General features: G+C 42.8%; 1 protein-coding gene across 6 annotated transcripts in view; it reads left to right on the forward strand.

Annotated features, from left to right (window-relative positions):
• Positions 1 to 26,683, forward strand: part of znf423 (zinc finger protein 423) — a 139,339-nt gene that overhangs the window by 73,994 nt on the left and 38,662 nt on the right. For 4 of the 6 annotated variants that reach the window (XM_061774899.1, XM_061774902.1, XM_061774901.1 and 1 more), the window contains 6 exons: positions 302 to 850; positions 971 to 1,155; positions 1,478 to 1,890; positions 2,650 to 2,863; positions 3,778 to 3,862; positions 6,861 to 6,881. In XM_061774899.1, coding sequence (XP_061630883.1) covers positions 302 to 850; positions 971 to 1,155; positions 1,478 to 1,890; positions 2,650 to 2,863; positions 3,778 to 3,862; positions 6,861 to 6,881 — 1,467 coding nt within the window. The remainder of the gene's footprint in view (positions 1 to 301; positions 851 to 970; positions 1,156 to 1,477; positions 1,891 to 2,649; positions 2,864 to 3,777; positions 3,863 to 6,860; positions 6,882 to 26,683) is intronic. The other 2 variants (XM_061774903.1, XM_061774900.1) reach the window with 1 other exon arrangement.

The raw sequence follows: 26,683 nt of genomic DNA on the forward strand, positions 1-26,683 counted from the left end.
AGAAGTTAAGAATAGGTGATAACCTCTGCTATCGGGAAAATTCTCAAGAAACTACATTACTGTTTAAACCGCAGAAGTTAAAGCTTGGGAAAAAAGTTGGGACATAGTCCGAACTTTACATTCAACATAGAAATATGTGATTTTCCAATGAAAGACTAAACTGACAGTAGATAAGGTTGGGGGTTATTTGGTGATGTCTAAAGAGTTATACAGGTACATTGTTAGAAGTTGGTAGTAACAATAATACTAATCCTCAAAAGTCTGTACTGTTCTACACTGTAATCTGGTTTCTGTCTCAAAGGCCTCAAGCCCAGGAAGTGCATCTTCTGTGGAGAGACGTTTGGAACGGAGGTGGAGCTTCAGTGTCACATCACCACTCACAGCAAGAGATTCACGTGTCGCTTCTGCGGCAAATCCTTCCATGCGATCTCACTGTTAGAAAGACATCTCAGGGAGAAGCACTGCATATTTGACGGGGGCAACATCACTGGCAACGGGGGTGGCACGGGGAGCAGCAGTAGCCAGAACGGCACCCCAAATGGACTGAGTCAGTCGGTCAAAAGAGGAGGGAGCGGAGGAGGTGCGAGTGCAGTGGAAAGAACGACAGTGGCGGGTGCCGAACAAGCCGACCTCCAGAACATGTTGCTGAAGAACAGCGTAGCCGGCGTAGGAGGAGGCCAAGGAGGAGATACGGCCAACAGCCACGAAGCCAGCGGAGGTGAGGAGGAGCTGGACAATTCTGAGCCGATGTATGCCTGCGACATATGCGGAGCCGCCTACACTATGGAGTCCCTTCTTCAGAACCATCGGCTGCGTGACCACAACATCCGACCAGGAGAGGATGATGCTGGTAACCGCTTGTTATCTTCAACCTTAAATCAGATTCATTTTTGGTAAACATTGTAAGGTTTCCAAGTATACACAATAATGTTTCTGGAATGTCAATTGGGAATGTTTACCAAATTACCAGGTTCTCGAAAAAAGAAGGCCGACTTCATCAAGGGGAACCACAAATGCAACGTCTGTTCCAGAACATTCTTCTCTGAGAGCGGGCTTCGCGAGCACGCACAGACTCACCGCGGCCCTGCCAAACACTACATGTGTCCAATATGTGGTGAACGATTCCCCTCTCTATTAACCCTCACAGAACACAAGGTATACTAGTGCTGCTCATAGCCTGATACAGTACAAGTATATGCAAAGATTGACAAGACGCGTTCCATCTTAAGTGCAAATCATTCATAACCAATATTCATATGCATTTTTGCTTCACTTTTTTTTGTTGAAAAAAATGCTTCTTTTTATTTATTTAGCTAACTGTCAGCGTGTACCCATTTTATCCTAAAACCACTCTGTCTGATTCAAAAAGTAAAATCTGCTTACCTAAATGCTTACTATTTCCTGGTGCATCATGATCATGACATTGTGCTCTGCCATCATGACATATTTCTCATAACGTACACTCTACCATTCACAGGTGACCCACAGTAAGAGTCTGGACACAGGAACCTGTCGAATCTGTAAGATGCCCCTGCACAGTGAGGAGGAGTTTATAGAGCACTGCCAGATGCACCCTGACCTCCGAAACTCCCTCACGGGCTTCCGCTGCGTCGTCTGCATGCAAACCGTCACTTCGACCCTGGAGCTTAAGATCCACGGCACTTTCCACATGCAGAAACTCTCCACTGGTTCTGGTCTTGGAGGAACTGGAGGGGGCTCTGGGAATGGAGCAGGGAACGGTTCCGCCTCTTCCTCCCCCAACGGGCAGCTGCAGCATCACAAGCTGTATAAGTGCGCCTTCTGCCTAAAGGAGTTTAAGAACAAAGGAGAGCTGGTGAAGCTGGATGTCAACGGCCTGCCTTATGGACTTTGTGCCAGCTGCATGAGCAGGTAATGAGTAACAACAGTGCTGTAGAGTGTTATAGTTAGTGCAACATCCATTGTCTTGATCATTGATATTCTTAATACAAGATTTTCAAATAATGCAGTTAAGTACTAATAGGAATTTGTCACACTCTCTCTGCACAGTTGGCTACATACATTACCCTTCAAAGGTGTTGAAACAATGGGGCCAATTCCTCTATTTTGTTTTGGACTGAAAACATTTGGGTTTGACAAAGACATAAGATCAATATGAGACAGGATCAAAAATGCAGGTTTTACTTCTTGCTCTTCAAATCTGGAGTGTGATACAAAACTTAGAACATGACGCAATGGCAGCAACAAACCTTTGCATCCAAGTCAATATCCAGACTTAAACCCCATTACTTAAGGGAGTAACCTGCTACGTCAAAAAACAACTAAAAGAGGATGTGATGAAAGCCTGAATGCAGTTATAGTGCAAGTAAAAAATGTGTATGTCCTAATACTTTTGCTCAGCAAGATGCGTAATGTGTAATGCTATCTTCTGAGATTTGCATCAGAATAAGATGTAAATACCTGGAAATCATGGCTGAAATCTTCTCTCATTCACCTTTTGTTGCCAGTCTCCAATGTTTTCAGTGTAAAGCCTCGGAGTGGTGGCTCACATGGGCATTCATTCAAATGTAAAAGGGATAACTGAGTGTTTCCGGTGATCCTGGACTTATTTTTTGCAGTTTTGCATTAATTGAACATGACTCGAGAAAATCCAATATTCAATTCCATCAGGGGCACTAACGGGCAGAGCCCCAACCAAGGAGTGGCTCTCACACCCGGGGACACGCAGGCAGAGAAGCCTGTGTCTGGGCTCAGGTGTCCCGAGTGTGGGGTGAAGTTTGAAACCCTGGAGGACTTAGAGAGTCACGTGCAGACCGATCACCCTGAGGTCAGCCCTGAAACCAGTTCAGCGGGGAAGAAGGCGGAGGCTTCACCTGCACCTAAGGTGAGTGATTTTGTCACATGTTAAAATAGTGTGAAAAACAAATGCACACAGTCCAATTCATATGAAAACATACCACATTTAAAAAGGGAATATTGGAGGTGATGTCATGCGGCCAGGGAACTTCCTCCAAAGCTGAAGTGTTACTGCGTTGGACTGCAGCTTGCTTGCATGAGTCGGGGGCAGGGGGTGGTGGTGGGTGGGGTGGGTTAGGGATGGATGGATGGATGGATGGATGGGGGGAGGGTTGCCCACCGCCTCCTGTGGCTGGGGTTTGCAGTGGCAGGATGGGAGCTGTGTGCTCTACTTGATATTGACAGTCAGGCTCCTTGGGACCTGCCGCATGTCTGTGTTTCAACGCGGTTTTTTTCGTGCTCGTGTATGTGTGTGGGTGGGAGGCAGTTTTCAGGGACCCCCTATCTTTCCTCCACCTTTGTTTCAGAATAGTCTGACAGCACAGAGAGGACAAAATGTGGTTGGGTGTGTGTACGTGTGGATGCATGTCTATCAAGGTGCAAACGGCACAGACACGGTGCTATTGGCGCCTTTGTGTATTTAAGTGTTTGTGCATGAACAATTGCTGTGTGCAATGAATGAGTAAACAGGCCCTCTGCTTCTTTCTAGCTTTGTTTGTCCAACTGTGTATTATCTTTATATCTCTCCTGTATGCACATCTTTCCTTTATTCTGTTCGTGTTAGGGATTCTGCTTCAATTTAGGATGTTAATATTTATTGCTTAACCCTGCAATAGTTTGAATGTTCACGAGTGACTTAGCCTGACTACAAATATGACTATTGACAAGTTGTTCAAATGAGCAACACTATACATTGCATACTTAAGTCTTCCTTCTGTTATAGACTTTGTGTGTTGAAAATTTAACTCATTAAATACCTTTTATTTTGATTGTTTTTCACAGAAAAAGACCTACCAGTGTATTAAGTGCCAAATGACATTTGAAACTGAGCGAGAGATCCAGATTCATGTTGCCAATCACATGATCGGTGAGTGAGGCACATCTTCTCTTCTATGTTATCATTTCCATTGTGTGTGTGCGTGTGCGTGTCCCTGTATGTGTGTGTGTTGGAATGTGTATTTGTGTGTGTCACATCATTTTGGCCAGGTGACAATGAATGAAAATTAATACCCTCTTGTGTTTCTTGTGTTTGTCTATTATTGCCACAATGTTTCCGCTGTGTAAACACAAACGCACACACACACTCACACTCCACACAAATGCAGAAACACACACACGACATCTTAAGTGTTTGACATGTCACAGGTTTTGCTAGTGCTTTAAATTCTACATACACTTTTCCAGTGTTTCCCAAATGTTTTTCGGCTCAAGACCTAAAATAAAAATTTAGTTCCTCCTTGTACTCAAACGTTTTCTTATTGCGATAAAATCAACATATACTTCAGAGTAACTAATGATAAAGAACACAAAAAGCCCTTTTCTAAGAAATGTTTTGGCTGCTCGATGATCAATAAAATAGCTTCGAGCATTTTACTCTGACAATCAACAACTGAATAAAAATTGACTTGCATCCCATTTTGGGTTTCAACCTTCAGTTTGAGAAGATTAAAGTTGACAATGTATAAAAAGACTGCTATCGTTTTCATTGTTGAACCTTGGCAAGCTATAGCCGCACTGCTGTAGGAAGCGAAGCCTGATAATTACTTGATAAATTAACTAAGGTCCATGGGTGTTTAAGCAAAAATGTCCTCAGTGGCTAGAAGACTATTGTTTAGTTGTTTTTTTTCTTGTGTGAGCTGACCTTTGCTTGAAGACACTAAAACTGCTGCCATAGCATTTCTGTCGTCATAGAGATTAACAAGGTGGAGTCATGATTGGTTCTCAAGGAAAAAAAAGTGCGTGAAAGAAGCTGTGGGTGTTCGTTGGCTGACATCGCTCAATGTCATCCAGTTATATCTGGAGACATGACGAGAGTTGTAGACCCATTATGCTATGCAGTAACGTTTACTTATTCCGCTGTGATACACACACCCATTCACACACAACCATACACGCCCTGATTCACAACACTCATTAAAACCTAGATGACATCTTCTCATGTCCGTTTCTGTCTTGTGTGGCGGACGGACTCTTTACCGCCTTAGTGCAAGGTTGGTTTCGTTTGGTTATTTTTAGTCTTCTAAACCCACAACACAACCATTGGTCTCTCGCCATTATCTTGTCACTCATAACTTTACTCCTGTTTCTTATTTGATCTTGCTCTGATATCCCCCACCCCAACGCGCGCGCACACACACACACACACGATTGTAGTAGTATTGGGTTAATTAACGTTAATTGTGTGAAAGCCTCACAGAGTAATTATGAAACTGAAGCAGATTACTCTGGGAAGCTTGCACAGTTCCTATTATTACATTTGTCACGTCCCTATCAGGGAAGCAGACCACAAGATCGAATGATGTTGAAAGTATTTCGATGGTTTTTATTGTAGGTTGACTTGGTTCTTTCTGGCTACCTCAGTAGCACGTTATTGGCCCACGTTTGGTACAAGCAATAAGCATTTTGGTGCTGAAATATCAGTTTTTGGCAGTGACCTGTCACTCAGCAGTGAAATAATCATGTATTCACGCACGGGTTGTAACCTCCACCCAACAAGCCGGAGTCTGATTAAGAAACTCACGCACACCTTAAGAATTACTTACTGATAACGACTCCCTCCTATAGATGAAAAAAGACACAGAAAACGTGTAACTCACACTTGTACATATCACAGCTCTGACGGGCTGTGGAGAAAAGATCAAGGCCGGTAATGTGACTGTCACATGGCTCCATGGGTAATACATGAGGCCCCCTGCGGCCCTGTTAATTACGCTGTCAGATCCAGAGTAAGATAGAACAACATTCGGGCAGATAGCGGAATACGAGGTCCAGTGTGTGTGTCCAGAGAGGAATCCTCGCGGCTCAAGTGTGACTTGTAGGGCAGCCTTTGTGGCTTAAGCCAACACCTAATACAAAAGGTTTTTTTGCAGATACAGTTTAAAAAGAAGGTACATTTACAATTAAGTACAGGCAATTCAGAAAGAGCTCAATTATACTTTAATGTCTTTTTATGGCCCCTAACTGCTTTCAAACCAGTTGTTGGTTACCACATTAAAATAGAATTACCCTTACGTTTCTACATTCTATTTTTCTGACTGCATAGGAAAAGTCATTCGATAAGACAAGATAAAATTGAGCCTCTGCATGCCAAACGCTGAGTGATTACAATTGGTCTTTAGCTTTTTAATGATCATTTTCAAATTTTTCTCAATGCCATTATGAACATGTTTCTTTTCTACTAAGGTGGAGTACAAATTGGTACTGATCCAAGATTATTCTGCGCGCTACTGAAAGTTTTAACTGCCCGTCAATACACACAAACACACGTACACAAATAACCAAGTCTTTGACCGCACGTTCCGAGTGTTGCATGCAGCCGCTAATGTCCCACTAATCACCTCAGTCTGAATTCCCCAGCATGAGGCCCGACCTCTCATGCACATGTAAACACACTCTTAATATTCGTTCCTCCTCTCTCCCTCTCTCTGTAATACACATGCTTAACATGAAGTCATGTCTGCTCCAAACGCGCACTCTGTGACCACATACTGAGCAACACTTCTGCTGGTGCTAATCAGTGCAAGTCACCAATTAGCATACTGATTGTGACCATAGCTTTTTGATGAGCCAGTAACTCAGTGCATGCACTTTCTTTTCAGACTAAAACCTTTTACTGTCAGTATTAGCTAATTTTCAACAAGGAATCTTTTTTTTTCGATGTTAATTTGAGAACGTTTCTCCAATAGTTCACACTGTTCATTTGGCCATAATTGACTGTATGTGGATGACTAGTCCTCAAGTCAGTCATCATGGTAAAATCCTTTGCCTTCTGCCCCCAGTCACAACATTAACAGTACGTATAACTAACCGTGCCCATTCTCTCCTCCGTTCTCCCCAACCCCACCTGCCATCGGGATGGCCTGTAGAAGAGCCCACCTGTCGGCAAGGTTTGTCCCCTTTCTGTCTCCCACTCTGAGCAAGGCAGCAAGCATTTCGCTGCCTCACTGCCCGCCCACCAGCATCTCACTGACAGCTTATGACTTGCTATGCCTAATTTTAGCATGACACACTATCATAATTTAAACCACACTGCATGATGAAAGTACTGCAATAAGGGGCAATGTTTCATTTGAAACATCAAAACATTGAGGGGGGTTAGGGTACTGGACACATTTTGGCACAATTATTCCTCACGTCCACTCTCCCAATCCCAGCTGCAAGATTCATTGTACCTCCCAGTCCGTACACCCACACACCCGCGCACACACATACAATTAATTGTATTTGGCTGTCCACTCACCTGGATCTGAGGCTTACCAGTTACATACCTATTTTCATTAATGTTCTAACATTAGCTATCCTTACCTAATCACATTCGACTGATAAGTTCCTAATCACTTGGAACTTTAGGGCAGTGTTTTCCAACCTTCTTTTAGCCAAGGCACCCATTTTATATTGGAAAAATCTTAGAGCACACCACCAAATAAAAATGTCACAAAAAGTATGAATATAGAAATAATGACGATCTACTCACAAATTGACTCAGTGTTGAATTGAGCACAAAGCTGATATACTTTCAGGAAGCTATGACTTATTCTGTTCCACGTTTATTGTACTGTCTGCCATCCGATGGACAAGCATTTAATTGTTCTGCCTCTCACTACATGTCGCTGGCATGGGTACATGAACAAATTTCTGTATTTGCAAGTAGTAAGAAGATAATTTTCGGCCAAATTATGTAAAATTGGATCATTGCCTACGACATCCCTAACGATCTCTCACGGCACATTAGTGTGCCACGGCATCCTGGTGGGGAATCGCTGCTCTTGGGTGTATCCTTCCGGTATAGCTTTTTGCTTGACTTGACGTTGAATGGAGTCGATCCCCCTTTCACTTTTATGAAACCCTATGTGGGAATTAAGCCCCTTAAATAAAACCAGCAGGCTATTTTCCATGTGGTTGCCAATTCAGGGCAGTCAACCTGTCGTCAACCAGTCTATTAGCCTGCAGTGAAATCGCCGATGCGCTAGACTAGTAATGTCTGTCTAAGCAGCCATCCTAGTGGCGGTTGTAGAGCTGGTGTCTCCATGCTTCAGTGTCCTCTGTACATACCCTTCTTTTTACACTTGTGCTTGAATACACTGAACAATATACTGTGTATTTGTATGTGTGTGTGTCCTAATAAGCCAGGTCTGGCCTGGTTACTTTGTGTCGCTGAAGACTTAATGAGGCGCGTAAGAAGCTTTTAGAGTGAAAGGAGGTGGATAATGTGGTGCACGGTTCATTCATGTGCGTCTGTGTGTGTGTGTGTGTGTGTGTGTGTGTGTCTGCGCATGCGTGCGTGCATGTGTGTGTGTGTCTGTGCTACTGACCAAACACATTGGTGTTTTCTTCTGCCCTGCCGCACCTGAACTAATAAGCCTTAGACTAATCTGCCCTTTTTTTTCTCTTGGTGTGTGACTTCACTAATGCTCTGTACTTAAGAAAACACTTTGGCTCACCAGTCTTACACGAAATTGATATCACAACAAGCGTGGGGAGATTTGCCAACGTTCCTCAACAGCAAGTATCAAAGCTTACTAAAGTCTTAAATAAACTGGAGGGAAAAAAAGGTACTTAAGGAACATGGCTAATCCCATCAGAGGCACAAGCGTCCAGTCTGAGAGACTTTGAAACACCACAGGAAATGTCTCTGTGGATGTGTTTAAATGAGTTGTTATTTCTTAGAAGATGGAAGCATTAAAAGCATTTTACACACTGACCCCCAATTGCACTCACTGCGGCAGGCAATTAATTGAGAGGTTTAGGATGTAACATTTTGAAAACGACCGACATTCTTGCTAAAGTCGCCCCAACACTCGGAGGTCTAACTGTCGTTATGTGTTGTTGTCTTATCTTTTGATGGTCTGTGTCGTGATAGTATGAACATAGGAGCAGATGACAACCCCCCCTTTCATGTCTTTCATCCGTTCCGCCATCATCCATGTATCCATCCTTCCGTACGTCCCTTCCTCCCTTCTTCCGTTCTTCCCTCGCCACCTGGAGCCAGCGAGCCGTGACACCAGAGGGAGGGAGGGAGGTAGTGATGATGAAGGGACAAGGGACTGGGAAGGGAGGATCACAGAGGGCTAGATGAAGGGGAGAAGAAAGATGGGGAGGATGAAAGATGAGATGATCATGGGACTGATTGTAAATTAAATAAGATCTGAGATTCTGCTGTGAAAAAAATTGCCATCTTGATGATATATTTATCGTTAAGTGTGTTTAATTCACTCTTGTGTTTAAAATGTTTGACTACAAGAAATGGTCACTTGTACGTTGACCCATATGCACTTGATCTGTGAGTGCCAAGATAATTGCTAGCATTAAAGGTAAACTGGAACTGTAGCTACACTGGTAGAGAATAGTTTCATCAGGCATTAACACCTATGCAGAGTTATAAGCATCTACATTTGTGTGTTAGCGTGTGTGTGTGTGTGCATGTTGTGTCTTGAAAACTGGGAGCATGTAGACCCCCCGGAGAGCTCATTTTGTCATCTTCTCGCTTGATTTACTTCTTTCTTCTGCTGTTTATTACCAGTCATTACAAGCTGTTTGGAAACCTAATAGGACATACTGACAAATAGACAGGAGAGACATGAGCGGTAAAGTCAGTGGAACACATAGTCGTCTGGTGTGTAAACAAGAGGGTGTGTGTGTGTGTGTGTGTGTGTGTGTACATGGGTACCTGGGAGGATATTTGTACAAACACACCACTTTTCGAAACTTGTAGATAAAAGTAGTGCGGTTTGTGTGACTGATGTCTTTTTTTTTGCAATACGTGTACCTGTGTTTCCTGAGAGTGTACTATCCTGTATATTTACTGTATAGCTTACTCTACCTGAATTCCCCCTTTGTATTCTTGCGCTAGACTCAAGCCATCCAGATGTGGCAGCACCAACTGTGAAACAACAATTACACACACACACGCACGTGCACAAAACATGCTGTCGCTCTTCTCCTTTGCTAAGCGCTTCGCCTTTTTGCGCTTCATAAACAGAGGCCAAGCAACAATTACCTTGCTGCTTAATTTGCTAACTATTTCGAATTCATTTTCTACCATGACAGGCACATCTGTCACAGCTGGTAGGGAGTCACTGTGTGTGTGTGTGTGCGCACGCGTGTGCATTTGTGTGTAAGAGAATCTGTCTCTATATACTATTGCAATTTAGGCTTTTAATAATAATAATAATAATAATCCGTTTTATTTATAAGTGCCTTTCGAGGCCCTCACGGTCTCTGTACATCAATCAAACAATATAAACATCCATCCGTTATCTGAGCCGCTTCTCCTCACAAGGGTCGCGGGAGCGCTGGAGCCTATCCCAGCTATCATCGGGCAGGAGGCGGGGCACACCCTGAACTGGTTGCCAGCCAACCGCAGGGCACATACAAACAAACAACCATTCGCACTCACAGTCACACCTACGGGCCATTTAGGGTTGTCAATTAAGCTATCTTGCATGTTTTTGGGATGTGGGAGGAAACCGGAGTGCCCGGAGAAAACCCATGCAGGCACGGGGAGAACATGCAAACCCCACACAGGCGGGGCCGGGGATTGAACCCCGATCCTCAGAACTGTGAGGCAGACACTCTAACCAGACGGTCGCCGTGCCGCCGCACTATAAACAGAATTTACAAAAGAATATAAAAGATAAAAATACAGAGCAGTGTAGTTAAAATGATTTGGTGATACGGAACAGGTACAGTATGTTTAAATACTGTATGTTTTTTAAATGTGAACAATGTAATTCTTCTGCTTGATGTCATCTTCTTGTCGTGTGAATGCGATGGGTTAGCAACCGCTCCACCCAAAATCATCTGGGATGGGCTCCAGCTCTCTCACAACCCTAATGAGGGTCAGCGCTATAGAATAGGGGGGCATACAGACCGTAGATGCCATCTTCGATTGCTTCCCCAACCTTTATTGAGTCAAGGCACCCATTTTACAATAAAAGCCACACGACCAAAGAATAATGTAGGAACTACTGAAAAATTGATCTAGTCTCTATGTACTCACAAATTGGCTGGTCCTGTTTAATTAAGCACAAACCTGATAGATAGTACTCGCAGGTAGCAATGGCTTATCCCGTTGCATTCAATGGCAACGGGCAGATACGCGGCATAGGTAGATGAACAAAGATACATTTGTAATTTATAATTAATTTAGGGGGGATCCTTGGTGATCTCTCAAGGAACAGTGTGCCACGGCACCCTGGTTAGGAATCACTGTTTTCTTCGATACATGTTCTTATGTAATAGGTTTGATATTTTTGAATTGGAACTACTGCGTAGGTTGGAAAAAGTGGAGACCTCCCATGGTCATTTTTTAACGTGTATTATTAGATTGTTTTGCATGGTTTTATTTGTGTATATGCCTTTTTTAAGTAATAATTTATCATACATCAAAGTACATAATATATAAATGAACACAATAGTGACTCTGTATCTTGTAGTCAACATTAAAAACTAGAGAAGCAGTCAGTTGAGCTGCATCTTCATCTGCTGTTGTTTCACTGGAACACTTCATGTTGATTGTAACTTTTTAAAAACAACTTTATTGAAATCCTCAGTTCATGGAAATTTGTATGTTTTGTGTCATGCTGCTAACTAACAAATAATCCAAAACAAATTGTGTCATGTAATACCTCTCGTCCTTGTGCGAGGTAAAAAAAAAAAAAAATGAAAGAAAGAAAGCGGGAATGTAATAAAGGGAATCAGCTTTACGAACGTTAAGCTGAATGAGGGACAGGATGGATAGCACAGAGGTAGGAGGAGAGTGATTTGTGGCAGGTTTTGGCTCGCACTCAGCCCTCTTGCTGAGCAGCTGGACTTCATTAATGGCTGGTGTTAATTACAGGGATTGAGCACACGTACACACACATGCATGACTATAAGTACAGACACACAACTACATGTGCACGCTCACACAGACTGGGATTCAGGGTCACCTTGCTAGCGAGCCTTGGTTGAACCAGCAGAGTGATGTGTGGATGGTGCCAGGCATTAATAGTCTTTTGACCATTAAATATTGAACACCTGGCATGATGTCATGTTTTAAAATTAACTTAGTGAATAGATGTACCAGGTTATGGGATGTATACCAATATGTATGTTGTGGTATGGTATACTTTATTGTCAATCCTCAATATGTGTAGAACATACAAAAAGCTGAAATTGTACGTTGTATATTTGGGCCATTTGCCAGTGGTTGTTTCACTATTGATCAAGTGATATTTTACAAATGTGAGTTAAGTAATAGTTGTCAAGTAAGCTATCATGAGTGAAGACTCACAGTCAGCTCCAAACAAGCTGTTGATTCACAATGGTCCCATCCAAAATTGCGCTCTAGGCAAGCTTCAGAATATGCTGCAGATTCCATAAAGAGCAGAGGGAGAAAATAGCAGCCACAGCACAGTAGGAGATGGAATGCAAAGCCATGCTGGGAGTGGTTTAAGGGGGCCGTCTTTGACTGTTAATTACGCCGCACAGTATAGGAGATTGCTGGATGGAGACAGAGGAAGAGAGAAAAAAAACAAACTATACATTGATACACTTATCTGTTGTCTCTAAGCAGATGTCGACCAGGCTGTTCTCTTTATTGCTGTTCAGGCCTTGTGTGACACACACACACACACACACATCATCATCCCGGATAAATCAATGCATTCTGGTTTCATTAATTTCCCATGGTGCTTTGCTCTGGGCCCCCTCGGGTGAGCGAGGTGACATGACAAAGCCAACCAGAGGAGAGAATCTCTTACTTTCTGTTCTGCTGTTCTAAGCTGTTGTTTGAATATTTATTTCTTCTCTTCCCATTTTGTTCCCTCTCTGTGGTCGCTTTCATTATTGGCCTTTCTCGTGACACAGTACAGGGGGTCCTGTGTTTACGACAAGAGTTCCGTGTCTATGGGGATGGTGGAACCCGAATTTGTACATAACGCTAATGCAGTAAATAATGTCAAAACTACAGTAAATATCGGTATGAACAAAAAAAAAAACAGTTCTAGGCCATAAATATACAACAGTCTAATCAAAAACATGAGGTACAGCTGTGACCGAGTGTGCCTTCTTGTGCTGCTTGATCTTAATTATTACGCAGCTGAGCAAACGAATTCATTGGGCGTCCCCAAACCTCGTATGTCGGTACCGTCGTAAACTGAGGACCTCCTGTAAATACATATGTGCAATCCCACTTTTTAAATGTTAAAGTCTGATACAAATTTGACATTTTATTTTAGAATATCAGATTTCAAATCTTATATAAACCATTTTAGGGTTGCCAATTTGAATGCCAATGAAATGTTCAAGTGTTCTCACATGATGTTACATTTGACCACGAAAGCAAGCCGTTGCACCTTGTCATCAAATCAGTATGCCCACCGAGTAGGAATAGCACAACTTCAGATTTGTTTCTGTCGACACTCATGTGATGAAAGTCGAGTCGACGACTACTAGTTGATGACACCATTATTATTTTTTTCAGCACTGTACGGTAGCGTCCCCTCGGATAATGAAAATGGGAGGAGTGGCGGTCGATGGGCAACCTCTGATGATATGATGAACGGTTACTTTCAGCCATAACCACGCCCAAAAATCATTCAACTCGTCTGCTCAACTGCCTGCCTTTTTTTTTTGCGCTCACTCCATCTGGTTGCACTTGCCCCCACCCCCTGACTCGCTCAGCCAATCAAAGTCTGACTCCTTAACTGCCTCGCAGACAGTCCGAACTTGGTAGCACTCTAAGACCAATTCAGTTGTAGCTACAATACTATAGCTTTGTAATAATCTAATCATCTGTTCATACACAGAATTTAATGTGGAACAAGTACATCAAGAAGAAGCAGCAACTCAGCTCTTACCGTTGTACACAACATACACATTAGGTTTGGTCAGATAGGTGCCCAGTTAAGTGGCAAAAGTAGCTCACAACTCTCTGTGTGCATCAATTGCCGCCTTGACAAGATCACTTCAAACTAAATTCGATTTAAACTAGCTGCAACATGTGTCTGGGGTACTGCAAAGACTGCAGAAAACTAGTGATTTTCTGCCGTTTTTGTTTTTTTGTTTCACAAGGGCATTTGGTAAGGTCGCTAATTAGCAGCTGATGTGGGCATTTAAACAGGTTGTCAGCTTGCGTTAGCAGGTGCCTAACAGATGCCCTAATGGATGTGCAAAGCACTTGTGCTTTCATTGTATTTGAGCATAGACTTGCATATCTCGCAAGTGACCATACTACCTGTCTGATTTTCGGGTAAAATATTACCTTTATGCAGCGCGACTACTTTGCAGCACTAAGCCCCCCACCCTCGCCACCTGTCGCTTTCTGTAAGGTGTACATGTCGTTACTGTCCTCATCCATTAACATTTTTTTACAATGTCAGTAGTTTATCCGGAAATGCATCTTCTTCCACACCAAAGTTATGAAAGTTTCCCTTATGGACCTTACTTTATGCGCTGGGGCACTGTCATGATTAAATGAAAAAAAAAATCGGAAGCATAGGAGTGTCTAAAATTGCTTTAGTATGCCAAAGGCTGCCTGGCTGGTCCCAAGACTTTAGTCCAGATTTCCTTACCCAGCAACAAATTTCTAATTTCATGTTTTCTATCCCCCGTCATCCTTGCATTTGTCCTGGATGAGAGCTTCTCATTTGCAACTGATCCAGCCTGCTAATGGTGGATGGCAAGCAACAAAAGTGCCCGTGCCAAATACACAAACACACACACTCGCCATAGCGCATTAGTTTGTACAAACACGGACATCCATCTGGAAATGCGCACACTGAGATGCTCTCTTATGCAGGCTAATACACACAGAGCTGTGAGCAATCCTGGCTAGACGCACATGGACACACGCCGGTGCGTTGAAACACAAGATGTGTACACATGTATTCACGTAGCACTATACGCTCCCTGCTGCACCACCCCCGGTGCTACGCTCCCATTCTGTGCTGTGCTGTACTACCTCCTCCTCCTCCCCCTCGTCCTCCTTCTTCGCCCTCCTCCCCCACCTCCTCCTTCTCCCAGTACATCTGGCATGCTCAGCTGCCGAGGAGCATCATAATTATCCCGCCGGAGACAGACGCTCACGCAAAGCGTACACACACATTGTGACGAAAGCTCACGCACACTTGTCTTCGGCGATCCACGCTGCTCCCTGCTGCTCTTCGTCACTACCGGGGCTTCATTAGAGTGTGTGCAAGTGTGTGTTGATGCATGGTGCTTTTGGATACCATCCAGATGTTTTTCTTTATAGTTGAGGAGTTGAATGTGGCCTAGATGCAACTGCCCGGCTCCCTTTTAAGAATCCTGCTGCTCTTGCATATATGTCCTGTCTTGATCATGTTAGCGTCTGTGTTTGGGTCAAATATTTGCAATTGACTTCATGTTCACACTCTGGTAGCGGCCCCCTCTCCTTCTCAAACAAGCTACAGCACAGCAAATTAATAGTTTTGGGCTTTCCGTACCAACAGCTGCCAAATGAATCTGCAAAAACTGACGTCTATGTCCTGCATCTACTGCCTCTGAAATGGGAGTGTGCATTGAGGACAATTTGTTTCGTTTGATTGTAACAGAATTTAATGTGCCGTTTTTAATGCACCACATACAGTACATTCACACATCCTTGGGGAACTGGTTGGTCCGGGTGGGGGTGACGGGATGCGGGTCGTAACCGCCCCATCTCTCTCTCGCGTCAGTCTCCCCAATTTTAATGGACGACACCCCACCAAACATGATCACTTTTCAGGGACAATGGTTGCCAGTTGGGAACCTGGTAACCATAGTAATAGGGTGGGTGGTGGGTATTCACATGTCTCTTGGCTGGACTCCTGGGTCCCTTACCCCCCCACACACACACACACACACAGACACTTGGGTCCCCGCCTTCCTCTCACCTCTCCTGGCGCCCTGACCCCCACCCCCCGCCCCCAAATGCACAATATTGTTTCTGAGTCCTACCATACCTGGGAGTGTTGAATTGATGACCGTCTACTACCTGCCAAAATGTTGGAAGCAAGTGCCAATGTGTCCTTAATTATACCTAGCCTCGCACTGTGCCTTCATCGTATGATTAGTTTTCAGGCACTTGTGTGGGTGTGAGTGTCAGGCTCCCCTATGACCTGCTGTGGTGGCTCACTCTAGTGTTTCGTGTTGGACTCCCAGTGCCATTATGTGCCAGGCTTACTGCAGTGCCAAAAGCAACTGGGCTTTGTGAAAAGTGTCTGGAGACACCTCCCACACTTCTTAAAAATGCATATCCATGCTTTTAGCACCGCAGGTAACTCAAAAAGCAACATTTCATGAATGACTGCCAAGGACCCAATCATGGAAGCAATTAAGCCTCTTGCAAAGTCCTTTAAAACCTACTCAATTTTATAGCTAACTTTTTAAAACCATTTCTCTGTCGTAGAGCCTTTCCACATGACACTGTAATTTATCGTTAGGTGATTTTATAGACAGTTATGAATTGTATAAATGCAGCTCTCTCCCGCAACAGAATCAATTTGCTGTTTTTTTTTTTTGTAGACCAATCACTACCACGTCATCCATTTGGCATTTCTTCAGTTATGTAAAAGAGTCACATTTAACAGCAACAAAAGAGAAAAAGGACTTCGATATCCATGCTGGACAAGAAGACGTGAACTTAGATTGGACTTTGTAGGATGTTAAAAACTGAAATAATAAGGACAAGACGCCTGCCAAGTCTTATTGTAATTTAAAAACCTGTTATTGTAGTCATTGGAAAGACTTAAAATATAATCATAGACTTTGGGAAAACCCATCTTGATCACTTGTGGATGGCTCTCCTGTAAACGAACCGTTCATCAGCATTATTCTGCCTATCCATCAGTGTAAACAACGTTTGATCTGATTTCCTGACTAAAGTTTGGACAAATGGCTTATCGAATCAATAACTTCCCACCAGCAATATTTGGTATCGTTGCATGTCCTCCTCATTAACACGGCAGGCTGTCGTCTCCATGGACCTGAATTATTCATACAACCGAACCATCACAAATACGTGTACCCAAATAAACACACTCACACACCAAATGGGAGTAAGAACTCACCGTTTGCTTATTCAATCTCACTCCGGTATTTGTATTTGGTGGTAAAAAAAAAGAGCTCAACACATTTCACAGAAAAAAAAAACCTCTTGACATGTGCACTGGAAATTCATCTTCACACCGACTTCAGCCTTTTAGTGTGATAACAGTCTATCTATAACAACTTGCTGCAGTAGAAGTATTTTCTATACTGCTGTAAAAAGCCCTGGGAAAACACCAATGGGTGCCTCTTTGCTATATTCCTCGCAAGGAAGAGCAGAGATTGTCCAGTCCCGTTGCACAGAATGCTCTATACAAGGCCTTCTGACCAACACTGCAGCTGGTTTCCCACTGAAATTAAACAGGAGCTGCCTCGTGAACGTGAACATACAACTTGCTTACATGGAATAAGGCATGCAAAATCATGTGGTGCGTCACATGCTGATTCACAAGTCTGAAGATAAACACAACATTAGTGTAGCCCATATTTCCTTGACACTATCACTCCCACGGTACACAAACTTTTTGCTGGGATATCTTGCAATAACTGTGCTGTCGATCTGATACACAGTGCTCCATTAACTGTTGATGATGGGATGAGGCTCCTTATAAGTGGCTGCTATGCACAACATATGTTTTAAATCAGTTTGTTCTCAATCAACTGTTGCTGAGGTACACTAACTTGCTACATGTTGCATCAGCTATCAGCATCTTTCACTCCCAAGTCACCTATGCGGCACTATAATTCATCATTTGTTGCTATGGTACACTGTCCATATTGCCGTAATGATGCACAAGTGCCTGTTTAGTATGTGACAGTGTTGGGAGTGTTACACTCGAGCTGAATCAAGATGAGATAGCCATGTGTTTGCCTGAATGTTTGTGTATGTGTGTGCATGTGTAGGCGGGGGCCAGTGTGCCCCGAGGCACTTGGTCCTTAGTGTTTGGCTAAGGGGGTGCAGAGCGACCCTCATCCTTGCCCTGATCAATGTGCTGTGTGGGAGTGGGGAGATGTGTATACTGTATATCTCGTTAGCAGGAAGCAGAGGGGAGTCCAGGGACTGGTTCTTGCCAAGGGATATGCTTCGGTCCCAGCACCTGGATCTATCATATACATACATATTAACACACACACACACGGACCCTGTCTGTCGTCATTTCATTTTCTCTGTATGTCGCTAACACACACACACACACACACCATGCATAGAGATTGAGTGTGCACAGCAATCCCAGTGCACTGCAGTAACACTAAGGTTTAAGTACAGGTTAGGTCATATTTATTGCCAAATGCAGAGTTTACATTTTGTTTGGCTTAATTTTAATTACATTAGCGTATTTAAATTGCAGGAGGGGGGTAAAGTTTCTATCGGTGTCTGTCTTTGTGAAAATAACGTGGTTTGCACATTCACACCTTACGACGGACTGCCAGCTGCATGAACTCACCAGATGGACCGTGCAAAATAAGGGGAGCGTATAGTGGGAGTAAGAATGTCCGAGTCTGTGTGTGTGGGTGTGTGTTTGTTTAGACATATGTGGCCATACACATCGTTCAAAGGTGTAAGGTGTGAACGTGGCCTTTCTCATTCCAAAGGACACAGTTAATTACAACAGCAGGTCCTCCTGCGTATGTCAGATTACGTTTGGAACATATCTGTGGCAGCAGCACAGTGGTTAGTGGTTAGCATGCCTGCCTCACAGTTCTGAGATTCTGTAGAGTTTGCATGCTTTCCCGGCACCTGCGTGGGATTTCTTTTGGTACTCCCACATTTCAGAAAGATGCATGTTGGTTCAATGAAGACTCGAAATTGTCCATGGCTGTGAATGTTGGCGTTAATGGTTGTTTATCTAAATGAGCTCTGTGATTGGCTGGCTACTAGTCCAGGGTGTACCTCGGCCTCAGTCACTTGGTATAGTCTTCAGCTAACCCGAAGAAAAGCGCTGTAGAAAATGGATGGCTGTATGGCATTGTAACAGTGTCTGATCATACTGTGACGTTTAGAACACTTGTTGGAGGATTATACCTCTCAAATATACTTTTTCCAGTTTTCTATCATGTGTTACTCATTTTTTAAAGCCTTACTTTTTTTCTTGATTTTTTTTTTTTCCCCCACTCTCCTCCTTTTTCCTCTTCAGAAAGAGCTGGAAATGTGGGGTGGGGGTTTTAGGAGTTGGCAGTCCAACCACTGAAAGCATGGACTCCTCCAGGGACTGATGCAGCAGCACACATCCACGCACACATTCGTTGATGTATACACGCACGCCCGTACGCACACACACACACAAGGCAGTCCCCAAAGCCAAAGTATTTGGGTGCAGAGAGCAGCTGTAAGGCCAGTGGTCTCTTACTGTACTTCTTTGTTCAGCTCTGGCTCTGCTCCACTGCACCTCTCCGGCTCTTTTTGTTCTTTCATTTTCTTCATACCCGAGCTGTCCTTCTCTTGTTCACTGCAGCGTCTTACTCATTCTCCATGTTGAAATCTACTTTTTTTGATTTCATAGATGCAATGCTAAATTGAGTCCGTTTGGTTTTGGAAGTGATTTCCCCCAAGTCCCCCAGTAGTTGAAATACGCCGACCTCTTAATTAGCAAGGAACGGGCAGAGATTATTGATTAACTGATTGTTTAAAATACTCTCTTTCATTGATCGAACATTTAAATAATCAGGGTAATGGTGACTGGTAACGATTGTCTTTTTAACCCAACTAATATGTTGCCTTAAAGCTGGACTGCGTAACTTACAGTAGTTTTTAAAGGCACCTGTATTAAATGTATTGATAAGGTGAAGTGTACACTAGATTATTAAAGTTCCTGGTGATTGATTAAGAATAGTAATCCCATCCCTAACAAGAAGAAAGAATGGGTAGTCATCCATTTCTCTTATATTCAATCAACATTTGGTACTCAACCAAGCTTCTCTTTGTCTGCTTTTCATGCTGTGGCTACTGTATGTGTGTGTATTGTGTTTTCCTGGGTCTTTGCATAATAGTGTGTAATGCTTTCACACCCCTCAGGCTCAGTTCTTGGTTCAACACACATTTTCGTCGTGCACGTGTATTTTGTGTTGTGTCGTTGCGTCTTAGTCTGCCATGGCAGTTTGTGAAGTAAAGGGATGAAAGGAAGGATCTTTGGTCGCCACAGTGATCAGGCTAATTACAGCAGCTTAAGTGCTTCGCCCATGGTTATCGCACACTGTCACAATACTCCACTGAGCACTTGAGCTTGTGTGTGTGTTAATTTTTAAAGACCATGAAAGCTGCCTTTTAAACCACTCCGCTGTAGCGTGGCGCTACTTTCGTGTTATGCACATACGTGAATAATTGGATTCCAAGAAGCCATCTTTTGATATTATGAGTAATTAATTACTCACCAAATATATTGTAGAAATTGGTATCAGATTGTGTATGTTTGTTTGTCCCCTGCTTTTAAACATCAAGTGGGTTTGGGTCCAGTTGGCTGTTTTTTTACCTTCTGCCACTATTTGGTTAGTTATCACGCCACACCGTATTTATTGAACAAGCACGTGATGTCTTTTACGCTTATTGCCACTGCTACTTATCTCAAATTTAGGTGTTTTCCCTTTAGCATTTGTGTTTTAAACTTCATTATAGCAGCAAAGCATTTTGTTAGTTTTTTCAAATAATTATTCTGACGTTAAGCACTTTATTGGAATACGTAATACTTTATTTTTATTTACTGCTCTTATTTTGAAATTCACAGCCCTACTTTTATTTAGTAAATGAGAAAACACACAGTTGTGCTCACATGTTTTATTACCTGGGCCGCATTTGTCAGATGGGTACAATTCTCTAAAGAAAACATGAAGGGCCAGGCGTAACACATTTAGTTTTATTTTAATGGGATTCAAATTAATCTGTCAAGCATTTCAGGAAAGCATTATCATTATATAAAACATAACCACAAAGAAATTAATGATGGTTGTTGTTCAGTCATCAGTCGTATTTAAAAATAAATAAATAAATAAATATTTCACAAATTCTGCCAAGGTATGTAAATTTATGAGGACAACTGTACATATTATGCAGTCATACGTACCCCTGTCATATTGGAATGAAAGTGTAAGCTACACCTTTTTCATAGCTGCTAGGTGGAGCTGGCATAGAAAAATGAAAGTGTACACCTTTATCATATCCTCTAAGTAGCAGTGGCATATTAAAATGAACGTGTACCGCTTTTTCATAACCTCTAGATGGCGGTATACATTTATGAAATGGGAAAGTTTTTTCCCATTTTCCCCTATACCTATGTATAATGCACACCATTGATTTTTGACATTTTTTTGGGGGGGGGAATTTGCATTATACACGAGAAATTACGGTAACTGTGTACCTGTGTAACAAAGGTTTTATGTTCCATAGTACATGTCAGAATCAGAATCAGAATCATCTTTATTTGCCAAGTATGTCCAAAAAACACACAAGGAATTTGTCTCCGGTAATTGGAGGCGCTCTCGTACAACAACAGACAGTCAATTGACAGAGAACACTTTTGAGACAGAAAGACATTGAGTGTGTTTATATGCTCCCAGGCTGCTGTTTATCGCTTAGCGAGCAGGAACTAATTTACTAATTGAGTTTTGTGATGGAAGGGAAAGACGAGGAAAAGTGGGCTGGAAAATACAGACTTGAGGCCGACACACAGTTGATTCACCGGAAAAAGAAAGAAGAAAAAAGATGGCAAGCACTAGTTGCACATGTGCAGTGTGGCATGGTACTACTTGGCATCCTATCAATGTGTGTGAGCACAAATCTGCTGTGTTGCTGACAGGGACTTGTCAAGCCTGCTGCCACATTGTGAAGAAGGCTGTCATATCACTGAATTCATACCAGCAGCAGGACCAGAGGTGATGGACATTTGCAGTATGACTGGGGGATCCAACAATACGTTGTGAGATTTTTTTATTTTATTTTGTGGTGTATGATCCCAACTCACCCACAGCACAGTATTTACTGCCTCTATTAGGTTGTAGTGATTAAATTAAGGTAGGGAAATTAAGATACAAACAAAGCAGGTGAAAAGGAAGGAAGATGAATATTAAGTGGAGGCTGCAGGAAAGACAACGAGGAGATAGTGTGAGCGTTGAGTCAGAGGAGGTGAGCAAGGGGCGGGTCTGGTGAGGGAGCTGATAGGGGGAGTCTTGGCTGGAGTTGGAAGGGGAGCCATGTCAGTACTAGCTGATTCCCCTTTCATATTTACCAGCATCCCCGAGGGGCACTGACCCAGAGAGATTTCTCCGAAGTTCACTCTTAATATTGCAAGGCAGTGAGGCACTCCGTGTTTCTACTGAATCATTTCCGTTTTCCACAAAATATTTCAGACCGGAATAGTAACACGTTAAAACTTGTTTTCCTGTGCATGCTTGTGTTGAAAGTGTGCAACCTTTAAGGTTGGACACAATTTATACTGGGATGTAGCTAAACCTCTGATTTGTTCAGATTATTATTTTTTATTCTATAGCTTTTTAAACAGGTTAGAAAGGCAAAAACTTAAACCCAATATCATAAGGATTTACTAAAGGTTCGGACATGCAAAAATGGACTCAAACTTGATTTGTCACGCAAACAGACGTGGAAGTTGATTTACTAACCAGAGTTGCATCTACGAAATGTGCAAATTTGCCACGTAGTTCATTTTGTGCATTCTAGGAGTAGTATATGCTAATACATTACTTTAGCGCACGCAATGTGATTGATCTAACCCGAGACGAATTGCGATGGATGATTCTGCGCCTTTAAATCTGTGTCTGAAAGGCACGGGCAAACCTGCACACAAAGCGTTGCCAGCATAGCGCAGGCAAAAGGAGAGGTGGGTGGGAGAACTTTTTCGCTCATGTAAACAGTTTTGAAGCACAACAAACAGAAACAAAAAAAAATATCTTTACATGTCGTGTATTTAGCAATGTAATTTTGGAGCTTCTGAGCGAGGCTAGGGCTGACTTGGAGCCAGTCACAAGAAGGAGTCATGCCAGATTACCTGGAAAAAAAAACACCTTTCAACTGAATTTCTTTGCACCAGACTCTTTTCAGCGCACGGTGACAATTCGTGCTGGCCCCTCCCAGATCAGTTTGAGTGTGCGGTCCAAATTTGTATCTGCAATATTATACAAGATGGACCGACAAATTGAATCAAATTATAACATAGTTTTGAGGCAGTTAATGGTTTTCCCAAAATTGTCAGATTTATTTTCTGTAACTCAGTAACATGTTTGGTTCTCTCTTACGCTCATACTTCCAATTCCACTCACACATGGTGAAAAGCCATCAGAGCTACGTCAAGCACAAAACCCACTTGTATAGTACATATCACTGCCTCTCCCACTTTCACAACTGTTTTGCATGCAATCTGTTAGAGTGAGTGAACACACAATTTAGCGCCCCCTATTAGGGTTCTTGGTAAAAGATCACAATTGAAGGATATGACATGCAAGCGTGTGCGGGCTTCAAGGAGCAATTTAGCGCTCACTATTTGGGATCTTAGTAATCCAGGGCCATAATGTTATAGTAAATAATTGGACACTGTCTGTCAAATACATTTCAAATGCGCTACGTTTGTATGCGTCACCAAGATGCCACATTAAGTCTCCCATGCATCTGTAACTAGGTGAGCATGTTGGAAACTTTTTGAAACAATCACAATGATTTTCATAAAATTACCTAGTTTTCATTTCCCTCTTGATCTTTATGCCTTCATCCCCAGTCCCCCACCCCGCATAGCTCACCATAGCCGCCTCCGCATCACCCCACCCCCACCCCCTCTCAGCGGTCCTCCTGCTCTGCTCGTCTCTCCTCCCTCCATCTCTCCATCCCACCCAGGGAGAGCAAATCCCTCTTTTCCTAGGTAGAAGTGAAGGGAGGAGTGGTGTGGCTTAGATCTCAGCCCCCCGCATCATCCCTTTATCAGACCCCCCTCCTGACACCCCCCTATCCTTCCTCTATGTATGCTCGTGTTAAATTATGTTTTTATGCCACTCTCTTTCCCACCCCTTTTTATACCGCTTCCCCTTGGCTTTCCCATTACCATTACATTTGAATTCTTGCATTTAGCAAGTCGGAACACTTGTACAGTGGAATAAGATCCAATTGGAACATAAACAACGTTAATAATAGTCCATTTTGTTTTGTGCTGGCAGCACCGCCTAGCCCTTGCATCGTGAGGTGTTTCTATAATTTTGGACACCCCATTTAAACATGACAGCAGCAAAGCTTTTCTTTGCATGCAATAACAACTTCCCCTACTGTGACCTTATCATAATAATTACCGGTAGGTGGGAAATTATGAACAGGCATGGTGATAGTTTGATGGTATTAGCCTAGATGTTAAATGTAGAATAATTTTCCTTAGCATGTAAACACCCACACAGTGTCATGTTTTACACCTTGTTTTTGTTTTAAGCATGTTCCCCCACTTTCCCTCTGCCCTGTGTCATGTCCACTCTTGATCCCTCTGTTTAAACTAGAACAACCATCCTGCCGCCACCTCCTCGCCTGTTTATTTCATTGTTCGCCTTTTGTAGCCCCATTGCCGTGCCTGCCCTGCCCTGCCCTGCCCACTCATTAGGATCCATTTTGTCTGTTCTTTTGCACCTTATTTACATACTATATATGTTGGGTTTATTTTGCGTTTTTGTGCCTCTGCGACCCTGTTACAAGCCTCTGTTCAAGGGATGGCGCTTTCCAGATGACTGGCTCGTTTGAGGGAATGCCTGTTCAAATGAAAGAGAGTGAGGAAAAGAGGAGACACAGGTGACAGAGAGATCAGGACAGAACACGTGCACTGGGAGTTCTCACACAATTAGAAGTTAAATTCTGGCTTCCAGCCAGTGCTGCAATCTGGATATGTGAACATTAGCACTGTTTGTGCAAGAATGAATTGAGCAACATTTATTAGCATTCTAAAACAGTGTGCATGTTTTTATATTAATGAACAGCTAATTTTCTGTACACCGTAAGGACAATCCTTCAGTCAGGTGTTGGACTTGAACGGTTTTTGTCTGTTTTAAGTGCTCAAAGCAAAGTCCTTATACCTAGACAGGTGTAAGCTTAACGTACAGTCAGATAAAATGTCCTATGTCTGTTTATGTATGAAGGTGGTTTATGACAATACAATAATGCTAACTCTTTTTTGTTTGGGGGGGGGGGGGGGGGGAGTCATTAGCCGTTTAAGACTACTATGAAGAGATGCAGTCAGAAATGAGTCAGTGTTTGGCCCTTTCTATTTTCTTTCCTTCAATATACCGATGATGGCTGTGTCAGATTTATTATCGCCTGCCGCTTGGCTGCAAGCTCCGTCTGCCAGTGATCACAGACTAATAACTAATCATTTAGACAGTGTGATTGTTGCATGTCTGGGAACAGCTGATGTTTCCTGGGGTGATTAAACAATGTTCCCTCAACCCTTCATCATCTTTGGACTACCCGTTCATCTCTCTCTCTTGCTCTCTCTCTCTCTCTCTCTCTCTCTCTCTCTCGCTCTCTGTCTCTCTCTACCTCTGCCTCTGCCCTTTTGTCTTTGCTCCCTCTCCATCCTCTTCATTCTCTTCCTCCTTGTGTACCATCGCTAATCATCATTCTAGGGCTTCCTCCCCAGCTGCACAACATTAGGAGATGAATGCATTAATAAAGCCCACACACACTCTGACATGAGCACACAGCAGTGCTGACAGATTGGCCTCGTCGTTTGCTGTCATTAAGTGAGGAACACCAGCTCTCCATCATTAACCGTGTGAGTTATGGAGACCTCATCCTGTCACTGGTGGCTGTGTGTTTATGTACATATGTTCCCTCTTGCAATCAACTTCTCAAACAGCTAACCTACAATTCCATTGCAACATGCTACCAATTTTTTTTTTGTCTTGAGTTTGTTGTCACATTTCTGTCGGGCCCATTATACATATTCGTGCACTCACTGTAGCAGTCTCGCCACGCTGCACTATTTGCATATCTGTTGTTGACCAATACTGGCCACTCATGCCAGAGTAACATCTGCCCCACTTGCACACTGACTGAAGAGTATCTGGAACATTTGCACAATCGACATTGTCCCAGATTATCGCGCTACTAGTCACTTTAAACTGCATACACTCCTTGAAGTCTCTGCGCCCTTTGCACAATGGTCATTGCACCGGACGGACTATTGCTATATTAGTCATTCAAACTGCTAGAGGACTCTGCATCTTTTTGCACAATTGTAAAAATAATAATTGTACCGGCATTACCAGATAACTAGCAACCCTTTATTGCTAAGTGACTGTTTTTCTCAATGTCCTTATGTCTCCAAAGTGTTCTCTGTCACTCGACTGTCTGTAGTCGTAATAGAGCGGCTCCAACTAGCGGAAACAAATTCCTTGTGTATTTTTTGGACATACTTGGCAAATAAAGATGATTCTGATTCTGATTCTGATATGTCACCCATGTGAATTGAATTATGGTCATCAACACATTTTGACCGTACAAGACACCATTATTAGTGTTTGTACTTGTGCAGTAGAACCACTAAGGTTGAACACAACCATTTCCAGGTTACAAGGTCTCTAATTTGTTCAAATTAGGATATTTATTCCCATGGAAATTGAATGAAACCATTCTAGAGTCAAATTGTTTCCATTATAAAATCTTTATTAACTGCACTGGTCATGTTTTAAG

Source organism: Phyllopteryx taeniolatus, chromosome 5 (genome assembly GCF_024500385.1).
Source record: "Phyllopteryx taeniolatus isolate TA_2022b chromosome 5, UOR_Ptae_1.2, whole genome shotgun sequence".
NCBI classification, from domain to species: Eukaryota; Metazoa; Chordata; class Actinopteri; order Syngnathiformes; family Syngnathidae; genus Phyllopteryx; species Phyllopteryx taeniolatus.